This window comes from Tenrec ecaudatus, chromosome 1 (genome assembly GCF_050624435.1).
Source record: "Tenrec ecaudatus isolate mTenEca1 chromosome 1, mTenEca1.hap1, whole genome shotgun sequence".
NCBI lineage: Eukaryota > Metazoa > Chordata > Mammalia > Afrosoricida > Tenrecidae > Tenrec > Tenrec ecaudatus.
Genome location: NC_134530.1, coordinates 242,497,518 through 242,519,939, shown reverse-complemented (window position 1 = coordinate 242,519,939; position 22,422 = coordinate 242,497,518). Strand labels below are relative to the sequence as shown.

At 39.3% G+C, this 22,422-nt stretch overlaps 1 protein-coding gene across 1 annotated transcript in view; it reads right to left on the bottom strand.

Annotated features, from left to right (window-relative positions):
• Positions 1-22,422, bottom strand: part of MARK1 (microtubule affinity regulating kinase 1) — a 166,362-nt gene that overhangs the window by 29,311 nt on the left and 114,629 nt on the right. The window contains exons 8-11 of the mRNA XM_075530470.1: positions 20,831-21,067; positions 20,622-20,741; positions 2,248-2,347; positions 1,095-1,207 (exon numbers count right to left, since the gene is read on the bottom strand). Coding sequence (XP_075386585.1) covers positions 1,095-1,207; positions 2,248-2,347; positions 20,622-20,741; positions 20,831-21,067 — 570 coding nt within the window. The remainder of the gene's footprint in view (positions 1-1,094; positions 1,208-2,247; positions 2,348-20,621; positions 20,742-20,830; positions 21,068-22,422) is intronic.

Sequence of the window (22,422 nt, the reverse complement as noted above, 5' to 3'; positions counted from 1 at the left end):
TGACCTGCACTACCCAGACACTCAAATATCAGCTCAATGCAATGCTTCACTAACAGTTTACTATTTTATTAGAAATAATCTCAACTATAGATGTCTGTTTGTCAAAAAACCACCAATGATTCTGGGCCCTGTTCTTGAATCCATATTTATATCTGTTATGTTTATTTCCCCATATCATCAGCTGTTTTGATAGTGCAATCACTCTTTGTATACATATATGTCCCAAATCTTGATAGTGGATAATGGACCCTTATTCCAGAACTTGGGAGCCCCTGAGTTGTGCAAACAGTTACAGCTTGGCTGCACATGTGAAGGAAAGGCCTGGAGATCTGCATCTGAAACACTCTGATCTTGACAGCACTCGAGCAGAGCGACTCTGGCAGACAGGGGAGTCACAATCAATGTGGTGACACCTGGCTTATTATAGAGCCCTCTTACAGAGCTCTCCTCGTCCCAAAATTCTAACTCAGATCTATCAATGCTCTACCAGATTAAAAAAAAATCACCAAACAACCATTTCCTAGGTGCCCATCTTTATAAATCCTTTAGAAACTACACTTTCTTGTAAAGACCGTCATTCTCTTATTTCAGGCACCCTGTGCTCTGCACACAGATTAACCAGCCCTCCGACCGGGCTGTTGCACTTGAACAAGCTTTGCATTGCATAACTCCAGGGGATGCATTCTCCAGGACTAGACTGTGAGTCTGGCAGGCTTGGAGCTAATAAGCAAGGCAAGAGTTTTCATAAGAAAATTAATGTTATCATAAGAAATCTAAACCTTGGAATCTTATCTTTCTTTGTATCCAGAAGTGAAATCAGTTTATAATCTAGCTTCTTGATTTAGAAAAAACAAAAAAAATTTAATTAGATGAGGGTTTATATTTTAGATAGTTCCTTGATTTTTGATGAGGGTTCATATTTTAGATAGCTCCTTGATTTTTGAATTCCAATCTAAAAGAAAGTTAGGGTATTTATGTTAATTCTGATACTGCAAAGATAGGACAGAACATCGCTGCTAATAGTATATCTGCTATTGAGGTGCCAGTCAGCTCAATACAACATTTACATTAATATTAAAAGAGGAAGAACTTACTTCAGGTGGCTTTCTACCTAGAAGAATATAGGTAGCCATAACTTCATCATATTTTTGATTTATTAAGGCATCATTTATTTCATCTCGTGCAAAACCCATCGTGACCATGACATCTAGAAATACAACAAACAAAACACAAACCTTGTCTGAAAATGGATTTTACATGAGTTAAACAAGTCCATAAAAATGGACATGCATGCCAACAATAGCTTTGAAAACTATGTCCTGGAAATGTAATTTCAATGATAAATACTTCTTTATCATTAGATATCCATAGCAACAGATACTGCAAGTTAACAATGTCTCATACAGAGATTATCTGCATCAGGTGGTCTCGATTCATGGGTCCAATTCCATTTTTCATTACCTAACATGTTCCTGAGCTTTCACTTGCCCAGCCAGGGCCAAAGTACATGCTTATCTGTGACACACCCCAAAACACTCCCATACACTCCTCTCTCCCTCTTAACTCGCTCTCAGCCACTCATGGAATGGCTTCTCTCCTTTCTTAATTTCTGCTTTTGATCTTCATAGATTGGTCCATCTTTGGAAAACTTAAATCTCAGTCATTTTTCTGATAATGTGTGTAACACCCGAAAATGTCCCTCCCCTTCCACTCTGCCCTCAAGCCAGATGGCACACTGCCAAGGTGACTCACAGCTGTGAGTTTCTGATGGCAGTGGGCAAGGTACCCAAATGAAGAGAAGGAGATAGAAGTGGAATGATGGCTAGATATGAAGATGAAGAACTAGCAGAGCAAAGAGGGTAGGCACTATCAAGATAATGGAAACAGAAATGGAAGGCCATTGTGTTTCTTACTTCCAACCCAGGGTTGGTAAATTTTCGACTAAAATGTGCAACCTTTTGCTGGCGTTTATATCAGTCATGTCCTGTGAGAGATCACCAAGAGGAAAACATATCATCTGTCCACAGTAGTCTACAATTCTCCCCACTGTTGTCAACAATGGAATTAAATGATTATACATATGATAATAAACTAAGGTGTGTGAAATTTCTAATTTTTAATACATACTCAGGAAAGCTATCAATGCAAAAGGCTTCCTATTTATATCCTTAACCATGATTTTGGCAGACTGAAGGTCTTTTCCATGCAGCCTCTGGACAGTACTGCTCACAGTATTCCAACACTTACCTATTCTTTTTGTGTCATTGAAGTCTGGTTCGGGCTCTGTATATGGCTTTAGTTCTTCTTCTTCATGACCAACATTCATCCAACGATCTTTCATTATTTGCTAGGAAACAAACTCTACATTATGTTTGGCCAATCAGAACATTCAATTGCTTCTTTTCTTTCTTTAGTTTAGGAAATGTGGAATTTATTGGTTCACACCACAAGAAATCATGTGATATTTTCTAAATGAAGTCACTGTTTTCAGTTTGATTGGCAGGTCAGTAAGACGCTGTGCCCTCTAGAGACTCTACACGATTCTCTAACCAGGTGGGAACTATAAGAACACTGCTGTGATGGCTGGGAAAATTCTTCCCAAAATATTGAACACATAGAATGTATTTTAAATAATGCAGCTACTAAGTTCTTAGTGACTATTCACCAATGTAAGGAAAATGTTGGGTAAGGTGCACACCGAGAAAAAGGGGAAAAATTACAGACTTGTGATGTGATTTTCCTAAAATTAATAAGGTCCTTTCTGTTCCTCTTTTTTTCCTTTTAATCATTTTATTGGGGGTTCGTACAACTCTTATCACAATCCATACATATATCCATTGTGTCAAGCACATTTGTACCTTTGTTGCCATCATTATTCTCAAAACATTTTCTTTCTACTTGAGCCCTTGGTATCAGCTCATTTCCCCCCCTCCCTCCACCGCCCTCCCTCCGTCACGAACCCTTGAAAATCTTCATATTATAATTATTCTGTCATGTCTTACACTGACCGATGTCTCCTTTCACCCACTTTTCTGTTGTCCATCCCCCAGGCAGGGGGTTATATGTAGATCATTGTGATCAGGTCCCCCTTTCTCTCCTACCTTCCCTTTACCCTCCTGGTATCGCTACTCTAATGATTGGTCCTGGGGGGGTTTATCTGTCCTGGATTCCCTGTGTTTCTACCTCTTATTTGTACCAGTGTACATCCTCTGGTATCGACGGATTTGTAAGTAAGAATTGTGATCATGATAGTGGCGGGGAGGAAGCATTAAAGAAGTAGAGGAAGGTTGTATGTTTCAGCGGTGCTATACTGCACCCTGACTGGCTCATCTCCTCCCCACAACCCTTTTGTAAGGGGATGTCCAGTTACCTACAGATGGGCTTTGGGTCTCTATTCCTCACTCCCCCTCATTCACAATGATATGATTTTTTGTTCTTTGATGCCTGATACATGATCCTATCGGCACCTCGTGATCGCACAGGCTGGTGTGCTTCTTCCATGTGGGCTTTGTTGCTTCTCAGCTAGATGGCTACTTGTTTATCTTCAAGCCTTTAAGACCCCAGATGCTCTATCTTTGGATAGCCCTCAGCTATCTTTGGGCACCATCAGCTTTCTTCACCACATTCAGCGACCATGTTGGGAAGGTGAGCATCATGGAATGTCAGTTTAATAAAACAAAGTGTTCTTGCACTAGGGAGTACTTGAGTAGAGGCTCAATGTCTACCTGCTACCATAATACTAAACCTATGAATATATGGGCATAGATCTATTTCCCCATCATCATATATAAATATATTTACATATGTACATGCCTGTATTTAGACCTCTATAAATGCCCTTTGCCTCCTAGCTCTTTCCCATATTTCCTTTTCTCCCTTTCTGTTCCCCATCCTTTCCCATCAAAGATTATATTTGGTAGAATCCTATGCATAGGTCAGGCACCAGCATGTGCAGTAGTAAATTCTAAATTGGCTAGCAAAATGAATATATCAGAATTCTCATAGAGAATATAATGAACCTCAGGGACAGTTAAGCAGTCTACATAGACCCTCTCTTACCCGTTCCACTCTAATCCTGCCACTTATTTGCTGACACCTTTTTTAATTTACTGCTCCAGTGAATCAGGCTAATATGGAGCTAGTAGCTAAGTTAATTAAAAATGGAAGCCTTTAAGTATATATAAATACCCTAACAATAACTGCCAGCACACAGACACCAATACAAAGGAATTCAATGACCTTTTAATCATCACTTGTAAACATTCTTTTTTTTAGGTGAGAGTTTTTTTGATATTTGTTACTACTCTTTTGAGGCATAAAACTGGGCAAACAAGAAAAATAAGTATAAGACTACCACAAATTTCAAAATAGATAGATCTGCTTCTTCAGACTAACTCAAAAAGCATCCTTTAATGCTTTTGAATTTAAGGTTACAATTTTATGAGTTTGAAAATAGTCATTCGAATGAGGGGGAGTGCAGATTGGGAACCCAAAGCCCATCTGGAGGCAACTGGACATCCCCTTACAGAAGAGCCTTGGGGAGGTGACCAGCCAGTCAGGGTGCAGTGTAGCAACGATGAAACACACAAGTTTCCTAGTCTAGTTCTTAAATGCTTCCTCTCCCAACTATCATGGTCCCAATTCTACCTTACAAATCCAGCTAGACCAGAGGATGTACACTGGTACAGATAGGAACTGGAAACACAGGGAATCCAGGACAGATGATCCCTTCAGGACCAGTGGTGAGTGTGGCGATACTCTGAGGGTGGAGGGAAGGTGGGGTAGAAAGGGGGAACCAATAACAAGGATGTGCATATAACCTCCTCCCTGGGAGATGGACAACAGAAAAGTGGGTAAAGGGATGTGTTGGACAGTGTAAGATATGACAAAATAATAATAATTTACAAATTATCAAGGTTCATGAGGGAGAAGTAGGGAGGGGGTGGAAAAATTGAGGAACTGATACCAAGGTCTCAAGTGGAAAACAAATATTTTGAGAATGATGAGGGCAACAAATGTACAAATGTGCTTGATACAATGGGTGTATGGGTGGATTGTGATTAAGAGTTGTATGAGCCCCCAATAAAATGATTAAAAAATAGTCATTCATAGAATGAGATGTATATGTAGTGGAAGTCCAAGTGAAAGGTTAGATTCTGGAAGAACAGCCAAGGATTGACCAAAGAAAGAGAAATTGGGAGGACACAAGTGATCCAGGCAGAGTGTAGCGTGAAATAAAAAGGCTAACTGGTGACTGTAAGTGCAGATGATTGTCAGGCATTTGGCTGGAAAGGCAGGCGCAAGGTGGCAGTACGGCAGGGGCTGATGCTGTTGAAGAATACTTTCTTTTAGTGGAACAGATTTATCTGGAAAGCTGAAGGGAAGGATTCAATAGGAAGGAGAAACTAATGGTACTGAATAGAGAGCAAACTAGTAAAGGAGCAAGGGATTCAGAGGGTGGTTGGGCACAGCGCCCAGCACCGGAGTGAACGTGTAAGGCTTCCACAAAGGACACCTGTCAACTGTGATGGGGGGAAATGGAAAGAGAGGAGGATGACCCACACGGTGACTTTATGGGTGTGGTAGCAAGATGTGCAGAGTTCTCGACTGCTAATTTCTATTTCCTTAGTGGGGTTAAAGGCAAGGTTCTGCTGGAATGTTCCCCCAATTTTTTCTATCTAAGTTCATTTTTCTCTTATAAAGAAAGTATGGTCCCCTCATGCTATTTTCTCACTCATGGCACTCTAGTATTTTCTTATAATGCAAGTTGTTGTTATGTAATTATTTCAGTTAATTTATTATCCCTATTAGACCACACTGCCAAAGAGGATGGCTCCAGGCCTGATTTGTTCAATAGTACATATCCAGCACCTAAAAAGTACGCAGAACATAGATGTGCGATACACATTTATAGATGGGATGGACAGAACTTCCTGTCTGAACCATGCATGTATTTTTCCTTTTCACCCAGGGAACTCTGTTTACATCCGATTGTTACTGTTATTATACTCCATTTTTCCATACAGTTAGTTGTGACTAGGTCTCTCTCGTTTCCTGTATTTAAAACAATGTCTTGCAGTATCTCTCAGTACAAAAGCTTGCTGTCTTTGAACAGGGCAGTGTTTTAAAATGAGGTTGCTACCATAGGCCTGAGTAAGACAGACTGCAGAAAAGATTTTGGCAGCAACAAGAGACCTCAGGAAGCTGTTAAAGTGTCCAAGAGACAGACAACAGAGGATGGAACTACACTCAGATGGAATAAAGAAAATCCAAAGAGCCATCATCTATAAAACTTGATGAGAGAGTTCATTTTGGAAATGAGGGAACGGGTTGACCTCTAAAAGAATTCTGAGGATTTTAACTCAGGTTTCTGAAAATGAAGTAATGAAATATAGGTGTCGTAGTGGAGTTTAAAGTTTATAAACTATAAGCTTTATAGTTTGATGATGAACAAATATTAAATGATCTATATTTCCTCATGTTTCTCAAACTGTTTGTTTGGTAGTGATTTACTACCTATTCTCTATCTGTACATGACATTGTAAAACAGAGGCATCAATATGTGTCAAACCTTGTGATGTCAATTATTTGGGAAAAGAAAATTTACTCGTGAAACCTAAAAGGAATTGAATATACAGTAAAATTAGCCTTTCAAATTTGTGTTGGCGAAGACCAAAGAGTAATTTGTGGTGTGGGCTGGAATTTTTAAGGAAGAAATTATGAAGGAGTAGGATTTGAATTAAGCCTTGAAATATAAGTACTATTTGAACTGGTGGGAAAACATCAAGGTAGATGACTGCGAAGAGTATAGTGAAGATGCTCTCTTTGATGTGGAACAAAGATAATACGCAGCCAAAGAAGAAAAGGGTTATACCTTCATATGAAGAGTTTATCCTTGATCTGATGAGAAACGTAGAAGTACTGAGGGACTCTACCAAGCATTAGAGAAGGGCTAACCCTCACTTTACATGAACTATTTCACTACATGTAAATGGACAATATACCACCAAATTCATTTTATGACGTAAATAGAACCCTGATATCTAAGCCAGGCAAAGACATCACCAGAATTAAAATACCCATGAAGAATATAGATGCCAAAATTTTCAACACAATTCTAGCCAACAGAATTCAACAACGTATAATAATAATAATAATACATCATAATCAAGTGGGATTCATACCAGGTATGCAAGAATAGCTTAATAGTATAAAAACAATCAGGGTAACCCACCACATATAGAAAATAAAGGACAAGAGCCATATGATTACATCAATCGATGCAAAAAGGGAATTCGATAAGTTAACCAACATTATTCTCGACTGTAAAAACAAATACAATATGAATAGAAGGGAACCATAATAAAGACCATATATGCAAAACCAAAAGTTAATATCTCACTAGGTGCAGTTGAAAACATTTCCTTTCAAATGGGAACCACACAGGGTTGTTTGTCCTTTATCACCACTCTTAATGTAACCCTGCAATTCTTAGCAAGAGCTACAATACATTAAAAAGATATTAATGTCATCCACAAAAAGATATTAAAGTCATAGAATAAACAACACTCTATTTTCACATGATAAAATCCTATACGTAGAAACACCCAAAAATACAATTAAAAACTGCTGGAACTAATTGAAAAAATTGGAAATGTAGCAAGCTACATATCAATATACAGAAATCAGTTGGATTCATATATATATATTTAGGTGACTTTTTCAGGTACTACATATGATTTCAGTCCAAGTCAATGACTTAGTGTGTCAATTATTTTTATTATTGTGTTATTCATTAAAACACTTGTATTTTAAAGAAAACACTTGAATTTTAAAAAATAATTTAGAGAATTACAATATATAATCAATGCTTTCGTTGATGTTACAGTTGGATTCTTATATATTGAAGACGACACTGAAAAGGAAATTAATATCACAAAACCATTTACAATACATGAAAGAGAAAAAGATCTAGAAATAAACTTTAAAAATCATTTTACTGGGGGCTCTTACAACACTTATAACATTCCATACTCAACTGAATCAAGCACATTTGTACATAAGTTGCCATCATCATTTTCTAGACATTTACTTTCTATTTGAGCCCTTGGTATCAGCTCCTCTTTTCTCCTCTCTTCTTTCTCTTCACCCTTGTGACCTCTTGATAAATTATAAATTATTATTATTTGTATCTCTTACACCCACCACTGTCTCCCTTCATCCACAATTCTGTTGTTTTCCCCCCTTGGGGGTGGTGGATGATGGTGGTTATGCATCAATAAATGAGGTTGGTTCCCCCTCAGGAATAAATCTTATGAGAGAAATAAAAGACTTATTAAAAGAAAACTAGTAAACACTTCTGCAAGAAATCAAGGGAGACAACAATGGGAGAACTATCCATGCTCATGGATAGAAACACTACGTAAAATGAAATTGCCAACATTACCAAAAGCACTTAGTAAATTCAATGCAATTTTTATCCAAATTCCAGCACAATTCTTCCAAGAAATGGATAAACTAATCACCAACTTTACATAGAAAGGAATGAAACCCAGGATAAACAAAATACTATTAAAAAGAAACACAAAGCAGGAAGCCTTTCACACCTAGATTTTAAAACCTATTATATAGCTACAGTAATCAAAACAGCAATCTCATAAAGCTAAATATTCTATGAAACCATCATTATAAAGGTAAAAAAACAAAAGAAAGAAGAAAAATTGTTTTCACACTAAAAGATACAAGACTAAGGACTACAACAAGGTTGGGTTTGTGGGGTGGGTATGCAGAAGTCGAGGGAAAGGCCAGGAAAGTAAGGAGTGAAGGAAGGTGGAGGAGAAAACGCCATGATGAAGTGCTATATTTCAATAAACAAGGAAGATAAAATCCATATTTACTGGCCTAAATTTCAATAATTTAGAAATAGCCCTTGGTAAGAAACACTGAGGATGTGTAGAAGAATGCTCACTTTGAGGATGCCAACTAAACCCAGGGAAAGGAACTAATAAGTGACCTAAAATTGATGGAGAGGAGGGAGTAGGATGCCTGGTGGGCTTTGATCAAGTGCAATGCAGCTGAGAGGAATTACTGAAACCCGAATGAATGCTGAACATGATGGGGGAACAAGAGAAAAGTAAAAGGAAATAGAGGAAAGAACTAGGAGGCAAAGGACATTTATACAGGTTTAAATAGTCCTGTACATATGCAAATCTATTTACATATAAAGATAGGGAAATAAATCTATGTACATAAATTTATGTTACATATTAAGGCAGCAGATGGATATTGGGCCTCTACTCAAATACTTCCTCAATGTAAGAACACTCTGTTCTAATAACCAGACATTCTGTGATGCTCATCTTCCCTGACACGATAACTGAAGAAATAAAATGAGTGTATGTGGTGAAGAAAGCTGATGGTGCCCGGCTATCAAAAGATATAGCATCTAGGTTCTTAATGGCTTGAAGATAAACAACTGTCTATCTCACTCAGAAGCAACAAAGCCCACATGGAAGAATCACACCAGCCTGTGTGATCATGAGGTGCCAAAGGGATCAGGTATCAGGCATCAAAGAACAAAGAATCATATCAGTGTGTGCTCACCTCCCTGATACAACCGCTGAAGACAAATGGGTGCATAAGCAAATGTGGTGAAGAAAGCTGATGGTGCCCGACTATCAAAAGATATAGAATCTGGGGTCTTACGGCTTGAAGGTAAACAAGTGGCCATCTAGCTCAGAAGCAACAAAGCCCACATGGAAGCACACCAGCCTGTGTGATCACGAGGTGTAATGGGATTAGGTATCGGGCATCAAAAACACAAAACAAAAATCATAACAATGTGAATGAGGGGGAGCACAGAGTGGAGACCAAAAGTCCATCAATAATCAATTTGACACCCCGTTAGAGGGCCACATGGAAGAGACGAGCCAGTCAGGGTATAGTGTAGCACCAATGAAACACATAATCTTAACTCCAGTTCTTTAATGCTTCACCCATGCCCTCCCCCCACACTATAACGACCCCAATTCTATCTTACAAATCTGGCTAGACCAGAACATGTATACTGATACAGATAAGAACTTCCAACACAGGGAATCCAGGACAGATAACCGCCTCAAGACCAATAAAGGGAACAGTGAGACTAGGAGGGTAAGGGAAAGGGGAGAGGGGGATGTAGAGCAGAAAAGTGGGTGGAGGGAGACACCAGTTGGTGCAAGACATAGGGAAAAAAAAGCAAAGAGAATAATTTATAAACTATGAAGGGGACGTGGTAAAGGGAGGGGAACAAATGAGGAGCTGATGCCAAAGGCTCAACTAGGAAGAAAAGAGATTGGGGCCGGCCCCTCAGACCTCTTTACTGGTTCCCTGCTTCATGCTGGTATTTTGCATTCACGTCTTCGCATACCTGGTTGATGTCTGGTCCCAATTCCCACTATGTTGACAGCACCCCCTTCCTACAGAATAATTCATTTCAGAGGACAGCACTGAAGCTACAGCTCAGGGACAGGGGCATGTCTGATCAGCGCATACAAGAGCAAATGAAGGGAGAGGGAGAGGGAGAGAAAGTGGAGCACATCCTGAGCCATCAAGCCCTGAGGACGATAGTCCTGTGCAGAGCAACCAATGCATTGAGGATCATAGGGCCAGCCCCACCACTAGACACAACATCCCTCACTGACCCATAGCGCTACAATGGACAAGACTGGAGAAACAGAGCAGGAATTGTACCTGATCTGACCTCATCACATGGAGGTGAAATATTAAGGGTGTGCAAGAAAACAGCAAGAGGAGCAGAGCAAAGAAGGCCCAGGAGAAAAAATAGATTGTGGGGCCAGGGCATGGCACCCCATCAGACTACACTGGAAAACACTAGTAGAGCACAACAAACAGATCTTCAACTATTTACAGGCATTACTTGTTTTTGCCATTGGTTTTTTTGTTGTTGTTGCTTTGTTTTGCTCTGTATTGTTTTTATGTACATTATTATTTCTGCATGTCTGTCTAGATAAGATAGGCAGGATAAACAACCCAGCTGAGAAAACAACTGGACTGATGGTTATGGGGATGGGAGGGACAACACATGGTAATGGGTAGGCGGGGAAAGGAAGTGGGTGTTAACAAACTCAGGGACAAGGGAACAACAAGTGATCTAAAATCAATGGCGAGGAGGGTGTAGGAGGTCTGGTAGGGCTTGATCAAGGGAAATGTAACCGAGAGGAATTACAGACCCCAAATGAAGGCTGAACATGATAGTGGGACAAGAGGAAAGTAAAAGAAAATAGACAAAAGAACTAGGAGGCAAAGGGTATTTATAGAGGTCCAAATACAAGCATGCACAAGGTTTAGTATTATGGCAGCAGATGGAATTGGGCCTCTACTCAAGTACTCCCTCAAGGCAAGAACACTTTGCTCTATTAATCTGGCATTTAATATTGATTATCTTCCAGACATGATTGCTGAAGACAAATGTGGTGAAGAAAGCTGATTGTGCCCAGCTATCAAAAGATATAGTGTCTGGGGTCTTAAAGGCTTGAAACAGCCATCTAGGTGAGAACCAAGTCCACATGGAAGAAGCACACCAGCCTGTGGGATCATGAGGTGTTGATAGGATCGGGTATCAAAGACTCAGAACAAAAATGAGGGGGAGTACGAAGTACAGACCCAAAGCCCATCTGTAGGCAATCGGACATCTGTTTACAAAGGGTCGTGATGAGGAAACAAGCCAGTCAGGGTGCAGTAGAGCACCGATGATACATACAACTTTCCTTAGTTCTTTAATGCTTCCTCCCCCTCACTATCATGACCCCAATTCTAGTTTACAAATCTGGCTAGACACTCTCCCCTCAGAAGAATTTATTTCAAAGGATGGCATTGAATCTGATGCTACGGGAGAGAGACATATCTTATCAGAGCACATGGGAGCATATGAGGGGGAGGAGGAGAGACTGGAACACATCTAGCCCACCAGGCAGTGGGAACAAATGTTTCCTGATGAGAGCAGCCAGTCCACAGAGAGGACCACATGGCCAGCCCCACTATGAGACTTGACGTCCCTCACTGACTCAGATCCCCAGAGAATGCTGAAGCTGGACTTTGGGGTCAGGGTATGGTGCCCCAACAGACTGGACTGGAAAACACTCCTAAAGGCCAACAAACAGTCCTTGAACTAACTACAAGCTTTTCTTTCTTGTTGTTTGTCATTGGTTTGTTGTTTTGTTGTACATTGTTGCTTGGTTTTGCTGTCTTGTTTTTGTGCATGTTATTATCTCCGCAGGTCTGTCTAAATATGATAGGCTGGATGAACAATCTTGAGGAGAAAACAATGGGACTGACAACTCCAGGAGGACATGGGAGAGGTGGGGGAAAGGAAGTGGTATTAACAAACCCAGGGAAAAGGGAACAAGTGATCCAAATCGGTGGTGAGGAGGGTGTGGGAGGCCTGGTAGGGTGTGATCAAGAGTAATGTAACCAAGAGGAATTAGTGAAACCCAAATGAAGACTGAGCATGATAGTGGGACAGGAGGTAAGTCGAGGGAAATAGAAGAAAGAGCTGGGAGAAAAAGGGCATTTACAGAGGTCTTAAAAAAGGCATGTACATATGCAAATATGTTTATATATGAGGATGGAGAACTAGATCTATGTACATATATTTATAGGTTTAGTATTAAGGTAGCAGAAGGACACTGGACCTCCACTCAAGTACTCCCTCAATTCAAGAATACTCTCTTCTATTAAATTGACATTCTATGATGCTGACTTTCCCGACACAACCACTGAAGACAAAGCGGGTGAATAAGCAAATGTGGTGAAGAAAGCTGATGGTGCCCGGCTATCAAAAGATATAGCATCTGGGATCTTAAAGGCTTGAAGGTAAACAAGCAGCCATCTAGCTCAGAAGCAACAAAGCCCACATGGAAGCACGCCAGCCTGTGTGATCACGAGGTGTTGAAGGGATCAGACATCAGGCATCATCAGAACAAAAAAATCATATCATAGTGAATGAAGTGGGGAGTGCGGAGTAGAGACCCAAAGCCCATTTGTAGGCTACTGGACATCTCCTTACAGAAAGGTCTCGGGGAGGAGACGATCCAGTCAGGGTGCGATGTTGCAATGATGAAACATACAACTTTCTTCTAGTTCCTAAATGCTTCCTCCCTCCAGCCCCCTACTATCACGATCCCAATTCTACCTTGCTAGTCTGGCTAGACCAGAGGATGTACACTGGTACAGACAGGAAGTGGAAACACAGGGAATCTAGGGTGGATGATCCCTTCAGGACCAGTGGTGTGAGTGGCGATACCGAGAGGGTGGAGGGAGGGTGGGTTTGAAAGAGGGAACCGATTACAAGGATCTACATGTGACCTCCTCCCTGGGGGACGGACAACGGAAAAGTGGGTGAAGGGAGACGTTGGACAGGGAAAGATATGACAAAATAATAATTTATAAATTATCAAGGGTTCAAGAGGGAGGGGGAGCGAGGAGGGGGAAATTGAGGAGCTGATGCCAGGGGCTTAGGTGGAGAGCAAATGTTTTGAGAATGATGAGGGTAATGAATGTACAACTATGCTTTACACAGTTGATGTATGTATGGATTGTGATAAGAGTTGTATGAGCCCTAACAAAACAATTAAAAATATCTGGCTAGACCAAAACATGTACATGGGTACAAACAGCTTGAAACACAGGGAAACCAGGACAGATAGTCCCCCCTGGACAAATATTGAGAGTAGCCATACTAGGAGGGTAAGGGAAAGGGGCAGGGAGAAACGGGGAACTGATCACAATGATCTAGATATAACCCCTCCCAGGGGATGGACAACAGAAAAGTGGGTTAGTGTAAGACATGAAAAAATAATAATAATTTATAAACTATTAATGGTTCATGAGGGAGGGAGGGGAGTGGAGGGAGGAGAAAAAAATGAGAAACCGATAACAAGGGCTCAAGTATAAAGAAAATGTTTTGAAAATGATGGCAACACATATACAAATGTGCTTGACACATGGATGTATGTATGGATTGTGATAAGAGTTGTATGAACCCCAAACGATTAAAAAAAAGAAACTGATTTGAAAATGATGACAAAATATGTACAGATGTGACACAATGCATATATGTATGCATTGTCATAAGCGCTGTAAGAGCTCCCAATAAAATAAAATAAATTTTTAAACTGAAAGATATAAAATGGAAAAATATATAGCCACTTGTTTAAGTCTAAAGACAACCATATAACAAGTAAGTACACTGTGAAATGAATTTATTAATTTTATTTTCCTAGGGGAAGTGGTATTAAACTTAGAAGGGCTCAAGAAATACATATGAACATAAAGTATACAGTCAAGTCTTGAGAAGCAAAAGGAAGCTGTGTGAAGTAAGTTAAAAGTTTAATATACTATTAAACCAAATCACAAGATTTTCTAAATCAATATTTGTAAATATTCTCAATATTAGAAAATACATACAAGAGAAAGACTTGTGGTTATTCTTATCATTTTTCATTCTCAGGCAGCACTGTAAACAAATACGTAGAATTCCTTTTTTTAAAAATATGGGAAATAAAGAAAATATTTCATATTAAAGTCTGCAAAGGTGATACAAATCTGCAAGGTCAATTAATCAGATTCAAAGAGTTAAGACAGTAAAAGTTCACATATAAAAAAGGAACTAACAAATAGAAATCTTGATTACTATCAAAAATAATACAAATGAAAACAATTATGGTAAGTTATAAAAATTACTGGAACCAATTATCAAGCTGTGTAAAATAGGAATGTCTGAAACCTTGGGTCACACAAAACCTTTCAAGAATGATGAACATGAGCTTTAAGATTGTTACTCTTTGACTCAGTCATTTCTCTGGGAAATTTCCCAAGCATATATGCACATTCCTAGAAGGAAATGAAAGTGTTTCGCTTTGTTTTTTAAACAAATTAATGGTTAAAGATGCGAAATGGATAGCAGAAATTGTTATATAAATAAATTATGATTCATAGCCTATGGATAACTATTTGGTTATTAACAATGAACATTCTGATGATAAAGCAAGGAATACCTAAGGGGAGAAAAATACACATCGGTCAGTTTGCTGTCCTGTGATGGTTTGCATGTCGCTGGGAGCTAGGCTATTGGTATTTCAAGTGCCATCAGGGATTATGAGCAAGTTTCAGTAGAGCTTCCTGATTACGACAAACTATGGAGAAAGACCTGGAAATCTACTTCCTAAAAAACTGGCTATGAATTCCTGACGACCATTTTGTGAAACAATGCCAGAAAATTAACCCCGATGCTGGAAGGCTCGGAAAAGAAGACTGGAGGAGAGTTGCTTGCTCAAGCCGTGTTCACCGTACTGACATGGATAGAGCAGAGCTTTCAGGATCTTCGTTCCCTGACGTGGCGTGATTGAAAATGAGAATAAACGGCTGTAAAACGGCAGCAGTGAAAATAAAAAATAATAAAACAGCAGTAGTAATCAGAACATTGACTGTACAAAGGATGGCTCTAGGAAAACATGAAACAGAATGTATAAAGATAAAATAAAATAGAATGTATAAAGATCAATGTACTAGAGAGAAATGGGCAGGTACTGGTTATATTAATCAGGCAATCATAAGTTCTACCCCCCTGGAATGGCAAATTAAAGAATGTTATCACATTTATTGCCAAAAGCAACTTTTCAAGATCTATCCTCAAGTACAGCATTGCGGTGATAAAACAATCAATTAATGATTCAGTTTTACCCACCAACCACTAATGCCAAAGATGAAGAATAGTTGAGAATTTTTACCAACTTCTCTAGCATAAAAATCAATCATACATACACTCAAGATGCACTGAGATTGGAATGAGAATTAAAAACAAAAAAGTATCATTAGTTGAGTAAGTTGGGCCGTGGTGATAGAAATAAAGCTGGTGATCGATCACATGATCGAATCTTGTCAAACCAATCATTGATTCAATTAGAAATACTCTTTTCTCAATAACATGAACAGTGACTATCCATATGAACTTTACCAGGCAGAATAAAGAGAACCCAAACTGATTTTATCCGAGTAAAGAGATAATGGAGACACTAAGGAGCTATCGGTGGAACTGACCATCAATTGCGTACACGTAACTCCCTCTCATGGGTTACGTAGGTTTGACAATTTCAGTATCTCCGCCCACCCTTTGTGATTGTCTATTGGTCCACTTGTGACATTTCTGTTTTATGTTGACACATTCAAGTTGAAGCTAAAGAAAATGAAAACAGTCCCCCAAGACTCAAAGGACTACATTGGCATATCTCACCTGAATTCAAAGATCATTTCAAGAATAGATTTAATGCACTAAACACTAATGACCAAAGACCAAATGAGTTGTGGAGTGACATGAAGAAAGACAAAGGTCATTAAAAGAACAAAAATGAAAGAAAAGCTCCAAATGGGTATCAGAGGAGCCTCTGAAACGTGTACTTGAATGTAGAGTAGCTCATGCAAATGTAAGAAATAATGATGCAAAGAACTGAACAGAAGATTGCATAGGGCAGTGAAGGAAGACCAGGCCAAGAATAATAATCAAATGTACACATACTTGGAGCTAGACAGCCAAAAGGGAAGAGCAGGCTCGACAATTTTTTTACACTAAAAGAACTGAAGAAGAAAATCAGAATGCAGGTTATGCTGTTGAAGGATTCTATGGGGCAAATCCCAAACAGGAAGCATTAAAAAAAGATGGAAAGATAGAATCTCTGTACCAAAAAGAGTTAGTATTCAACCCTTTCAGGAGGTAGCATAAGATTAAGAGCCAATGGGACTGACGGAAGAGCTGTTAATACTGCATGTATTAAAATCAGAAAAGGTGTCTGTCAAGGTTTTATCCTTTCACTATACTTACTCAATCTGTATGGTGGAAAAATTACCCCAAATGTAGGCTACATGAAGAAGAACTTGGCATAAAGATTGACAGAAGATTCATTAAGGAGCTATGATATGCAGATTACACAACCTTGCTTGCTGGGAATGAAGCAGCACTCATTGATCAAGGTCAAAGACCGTAACCTTCAGTATGGATTACATGTCAACATAAGACAAAAATGTCACCGCAAAATCAACGAGGGAAATATTGACGTTGTCAAGGATTTTGTGACCCACACAGGGAGAAGAGAAATCAAGGAGCAGGCAAAGGGTAAACTTTTGGGGGTTTTGATTAGTAATTAAAGCTGCTGAATGCAAAGTTGATGATCCAAAATATAATTCCTTTACTAATTTACAATACAAAAAAAAAAGAGAAAGTATTAGAGAGCAAGGATTCCACTTTAAGTAGTAAAGGATGTGTGACCCAAACCAGGGTTTTGTCGTGTGCCTCATATGCATGTGGAAGCTGCACAATGAATATGGCAGACTGAAAAATTGAGACATTTGAATTACGGTGCTGAAGAATATTGAATATGCATGCCATGGGCTGCCTGAAGAATGAATGAATTTGTTTTGGAAGAAGTATACAGCCAGAATATTCCTTAGAAGTACACATGGAGAAAATAACATTTTGGACATGTTATCAGTCCCTGAACCAAACAGTACGCTTGGTTTAGCAGAGATAGTGATCAAGAGGAAGATCTTCAACTGGATGGCTTGCCACCCTGGGCACCACCATGAGTGCCAGCAGAAATGATTGTGAGGATGCGATCGGACCAGGCAGTGCTACCGCTCTCTGAGTCAGAAGCGAGCTGACAGCACCTAACAACTACAGCAATAACAACAACACAGGGCGGTGTTTTGTGTTGTTCGTAGGATCCCCATGGGTTGGAAACAGCATTTAATAACAACATATGAAGCTAAATATATGTATGAAAACACTATCACCCTATAGATGTTTATGTTTACACGCTTGTGGAGTAAGGAACCTAGTTATCTCAGATTACATAGCCTTTATCTGCTCTAGAGAAATAAGCCTTGGTTAAGGGGGTCTGGGACTTGCATGCTGCCCCAGAGGATCTGTGCTGGTGAGTGCAGGCTGGTCAGAGGAGGACAGACTAAAGACTGACTACCTCAGGAGGCTAAGAAAGAATTAGCGAGAACATCTGCTCCGGGGAGGGTAGTGCATACTGTGGAATGTGGAAGCGTCACGCTGAGAATCTTCCTAGGTCTCATCTTATGTGCCTCTAAATCTGTAGTCATATGTATGATAGTATTTTGTGAAATCTGTGAGTCATTAAAGTGAATTATCGAACCCAAACAGGTTGTAGGAGTAAACAGTACAGGAAGGCTATCTGTGTGGATGGCCAAGTTTGTAGTTGCCATCCTGAAAGGGCAGTGGGGAAGTAGGCCCACATTTGTGGCCAGTAGGTGACAAGCTTGCGGTGTCATGTGGACTCCCCAAACGTGCGGTTCAAGTTTGCCTATTTGGCAGTCTGAAAGCTGGAGTCCTTTCCATCTGTGAGCCCTACCCTCACTCTGGGTGGCTAAGGACAGAATGTGTGGCATGGGGGCAGGTGAAGAGTCAGATGGAGAAGTAGGAATGTAAGGACCAGATCAATCCAATCTGTGTTTTGGAGAATGGATTCACGGTGATCTTTACTGTGCAACCTTGGCAGTTTTTGTTTCAATAGCTGGGTTCTTCACTAGAGTTGATAATAAAGCTGAAGCTGGTATGAAAAATAACGAATATATGATACCATTTTCAAAGTCACTACTATCTTCGGGGAAGTTTCCTAAGACTAGATTTAAGAAAAAAATTATTTTAAAAAGTCTTTTATTTGTGGTGATGGTTCCTTTGGAAGTTCATTTCTGGGAATTGTGAACAAACCAGCCTTTGCATAATGATATCTGCAGTATGAGGATAATATTTCCAATATGAATTCATGGTTGTAAAGAGGATATCACAAATCTAGTTTGGCTAATTTAGACCAGGAGGCTCCAGGATATATGCATATAAATCAAGTTGAGCTTCTCATGAACAAATGGTTTTAAAAATCAACCCAAAGAACTAATTACTTCAATGCTACTGATGAAAGACTTAAACATTTGGTAAATGTATATTTATCACCCTGAATACACAATATTTTATCAATTACTAAAGGCATTTGTAACATTTATTTCCCCAAATAATTTCTGCATTTTCCTTTTACTCTGCACATTGGCTTAGTTGCTGCTTCATCAAGTGCTATCACATAGTGTGGGTTCTGATGATAAAAGTGGGTCACAAAAGAGGATTAGGAGACCTTATGTGCCCCCGACTCTAAAATGTTCTAACTGTTAAGGCGAGTCAGCAGTTTTAACTGTAATGGTTCCACATACTTTCCATGAGTAATGGTTGAAAGTAAGTTTGGCAAAGCTGTGGTATGAAAGTGGGTTCGTAGACTATACAAGCTGTCTATTAAAAATCTATCAACGTATCAATTCCCCCACAAGAACACACACACGCACACACACCTGTCACAGGAAGGAGCTAATCACAGGTAAAGCAATGTCTCTGTAACAGAGAGTCTAACAATTCACTAATATAAAAGCATGTAATATAATTTCTCAATGGAAGTCACCATCCCGTAACTTCCATCAAAACATACTTTATCTTCTGGTGAGAAATACTTGTGGAAATAAAATTACAAAGCCCAAACTAACCTGAGAGCTCTGTACACAGGGATGGTTCACTATGAGGCTGTCTCCTAACCAGCCCGGAGTCCGTGCCAGAAAGCCCCATTGCTATACTACAAAAGTACAATTTAAAGGAGGTTAATTCTCTGGATTTTCTACCCTTTCTGAGAAGGCAAATAAATGAAGGCAAAAAAAGCACCGCTGAACAATACATGCTAAATTTCTGAAATTATTTTACTATAAGCTAAGATTATCATTCTCAAAGAAAGAGACATAACATATTAAGGAATATGCTATTCTACCTTCAGGGACAAAGGAAAATGGCTAGGCACGTTGGCTACATGAACCTCTAAGAAAATGTAGCCATAGGATGCACTTATTAGAGATCATGACTATTGGTGTTATGTATTATTACAATGTATTATTATTACAAATAATCACACATATGGGATATGAAAGATGTTAACAGTGTATGAAGAAATGAAATGTCTGTTTCCAGTATTTTCTATGAAAATATCTAAATATTCTGGGCTGATATTGAGAAATTTCTATTAATTTAAAAACCATGAGTACTAGTTTTAGAAAGACAGACATTAAATATTCACTGGATGTTACTAATTTCAGACACACATTAAATAGTCACTAGATTAAACTTTTTCATTATGTATCTCCCTTTAATCCTGAAATATTTATTGAGTACCTACTACACACTAAATTCCCATTTGGGAACAAGGGCTGGGTGAGAAAGGTTAAGCTCTTTGTTCTTCAACTAAAAGTCAATTTCTCTCTATTTTTATGTTGTTCTTTTGTTTGTTATGTTCAGTCCTTCACTGTAGGACTGAAAAGAAAGTTTCATCTTTAGAGACACTTGTGGTATTTTTGAGCAGTGAAAAGACTCCAGTCATTTCCCTTATCTCTGCACAGAAGACAAATGAGAAGAGCAAAGCTTACGAAATAATCACAGGAGAAAAACTTGAATGGATAAGCCCCTCGGCCTCTGGACGCTTGACCTGTTAAATAAATCTGGAGGACAAAACATTACTTACTTCCAAGCTGCCTCTTTTGATTGGATTCAACACTAATAATTTCTTCAGAAGATTTTCACAGTCTGTGGACATGTAGAAGGGAATACGGTATTTCCCTCGTAAGACTCGCTCCCGCAGTTCCTTCCAAAAGCAAAACAAGGCACTTGTAACTAGTTTTTCAAATGATCACAAGTGAGAATAAAAAACATACTATCAAATTTTGCTGGTACCTTTAAGTTCTGGCCGTCAAAGGGCAATGAGCCACTGACTAATGTGTAAAGAATGACTCCCAGACTCCACACGTCCACTTCAGGGCCATCGTACTTCTTTCCTTGGAAAAGCTCGGGAGCAGCGTAGGGTGGGCTTCCACAAAATGTGTCCAATTTGTTCCCAACTGTAAATTCATTACTAAAACCAAAGTCAGCAATTTTAATATTCATATCAGCATCAAGGAGAAGGTTTTCAGCCTAAGAGGAAAACAACAAAAAGGATCATGTAAAAAGCCCACATGAAATAAAAATACTCATTGTTTCAGATTGCAACGGATACTTTTACACATGCTCATTGAAGAATACAATACCAAAGGCTCAACATGATACTACTGTGGATAACTGTTCAGAATTAAATCTGTAAGACTGGATTTTAAGGCCACAGAAGAAAAGTTGCCATTGAAAACATTTTATTGTGGTTTGGGTGAAGGTTCACAGAGCAGATCCGTTTCCCCTTCAACAATTCATTTAAATGTCATTTCACGTATTGAGCCCCATCCACAAAATATAACACTGCTCACCACTCATCCCACTTCAACCCCACTCATTCCCTAACTCTTCCTTTCTTTCCTAACCCTTCCTGCCTTTGGAATGCTGTCCTTGAGCAAATGTAGTCCTTTTGATCGCGAGTGGTTGATTGTTCTAAGCAGTGCATACCTTCCTAAGGTGATTATTCCCCCTATAAACTGGTCTATTGGTTGGCTGAAAATAGAGCCGCAAGGGTGAGTTCAATTCAGGCCTGTAAGGTGACTTAAGGACCACAGCCTCAGGGGTTCTACTGGTCTACAGGCTGGACTAATCTGCCTATTTTGTTGTTTTAATGATTTTGAGTTTTATTCCCTATTTCTCTCTTATTCTATCCAGGATTTTCTAACGTGATCCATTTTTACAAGTACTAGGTAGTTATATAAGTTCAGCAGCATATGGTTCTTCTGGTCTCAGTGTCATCGAGGCAGAGAGAGGGCTGTGTGGTCGATTAGTTCATTGGATTACTTACTTACATGTATCTTTGATTTTCTTTACTCTCTTTTAATGAGAGACCTTGGTTGCATCTTGTATGGCTGCTCACAAGCTTTAGAGCTTCTGGTCACTATTCATCAAAGTTGGATATAGAACATTTTCTTTGCGGACTATGTTATGCCAATTGCCCAGTGACTCAGCCCCTCAAGGTTTTTGGCTAACCTAAAATGTGTTCAACTTTGCCCTTGGATACTCTATTTAGGGATATATTTCCATTGTGTCAGGGGCCCCTGAGTTTGTTCCAACTCATAGCCAACTTATGTAACGCAGAATGAATCATCGCCCGTCCTGTGCCATCCTAACCACTTTTTATACGTTTGAGGTCAGTGTCACAGCCAATGTGTAAATCCACCTTGTTATATATTTAGAGCATTTGGAAATATGTATTTTGAAGTATCATCTATCAAATCCATATGCTTATTTGTGAGGATAATCCCTCTCACCTTCCCACACCTCTTCAGCTAGGCTGTCTACTTATCTACTTGCAGGTTATTGTTATTTATGCCCTCCCCCCATTGTATATTGCTTTCTCT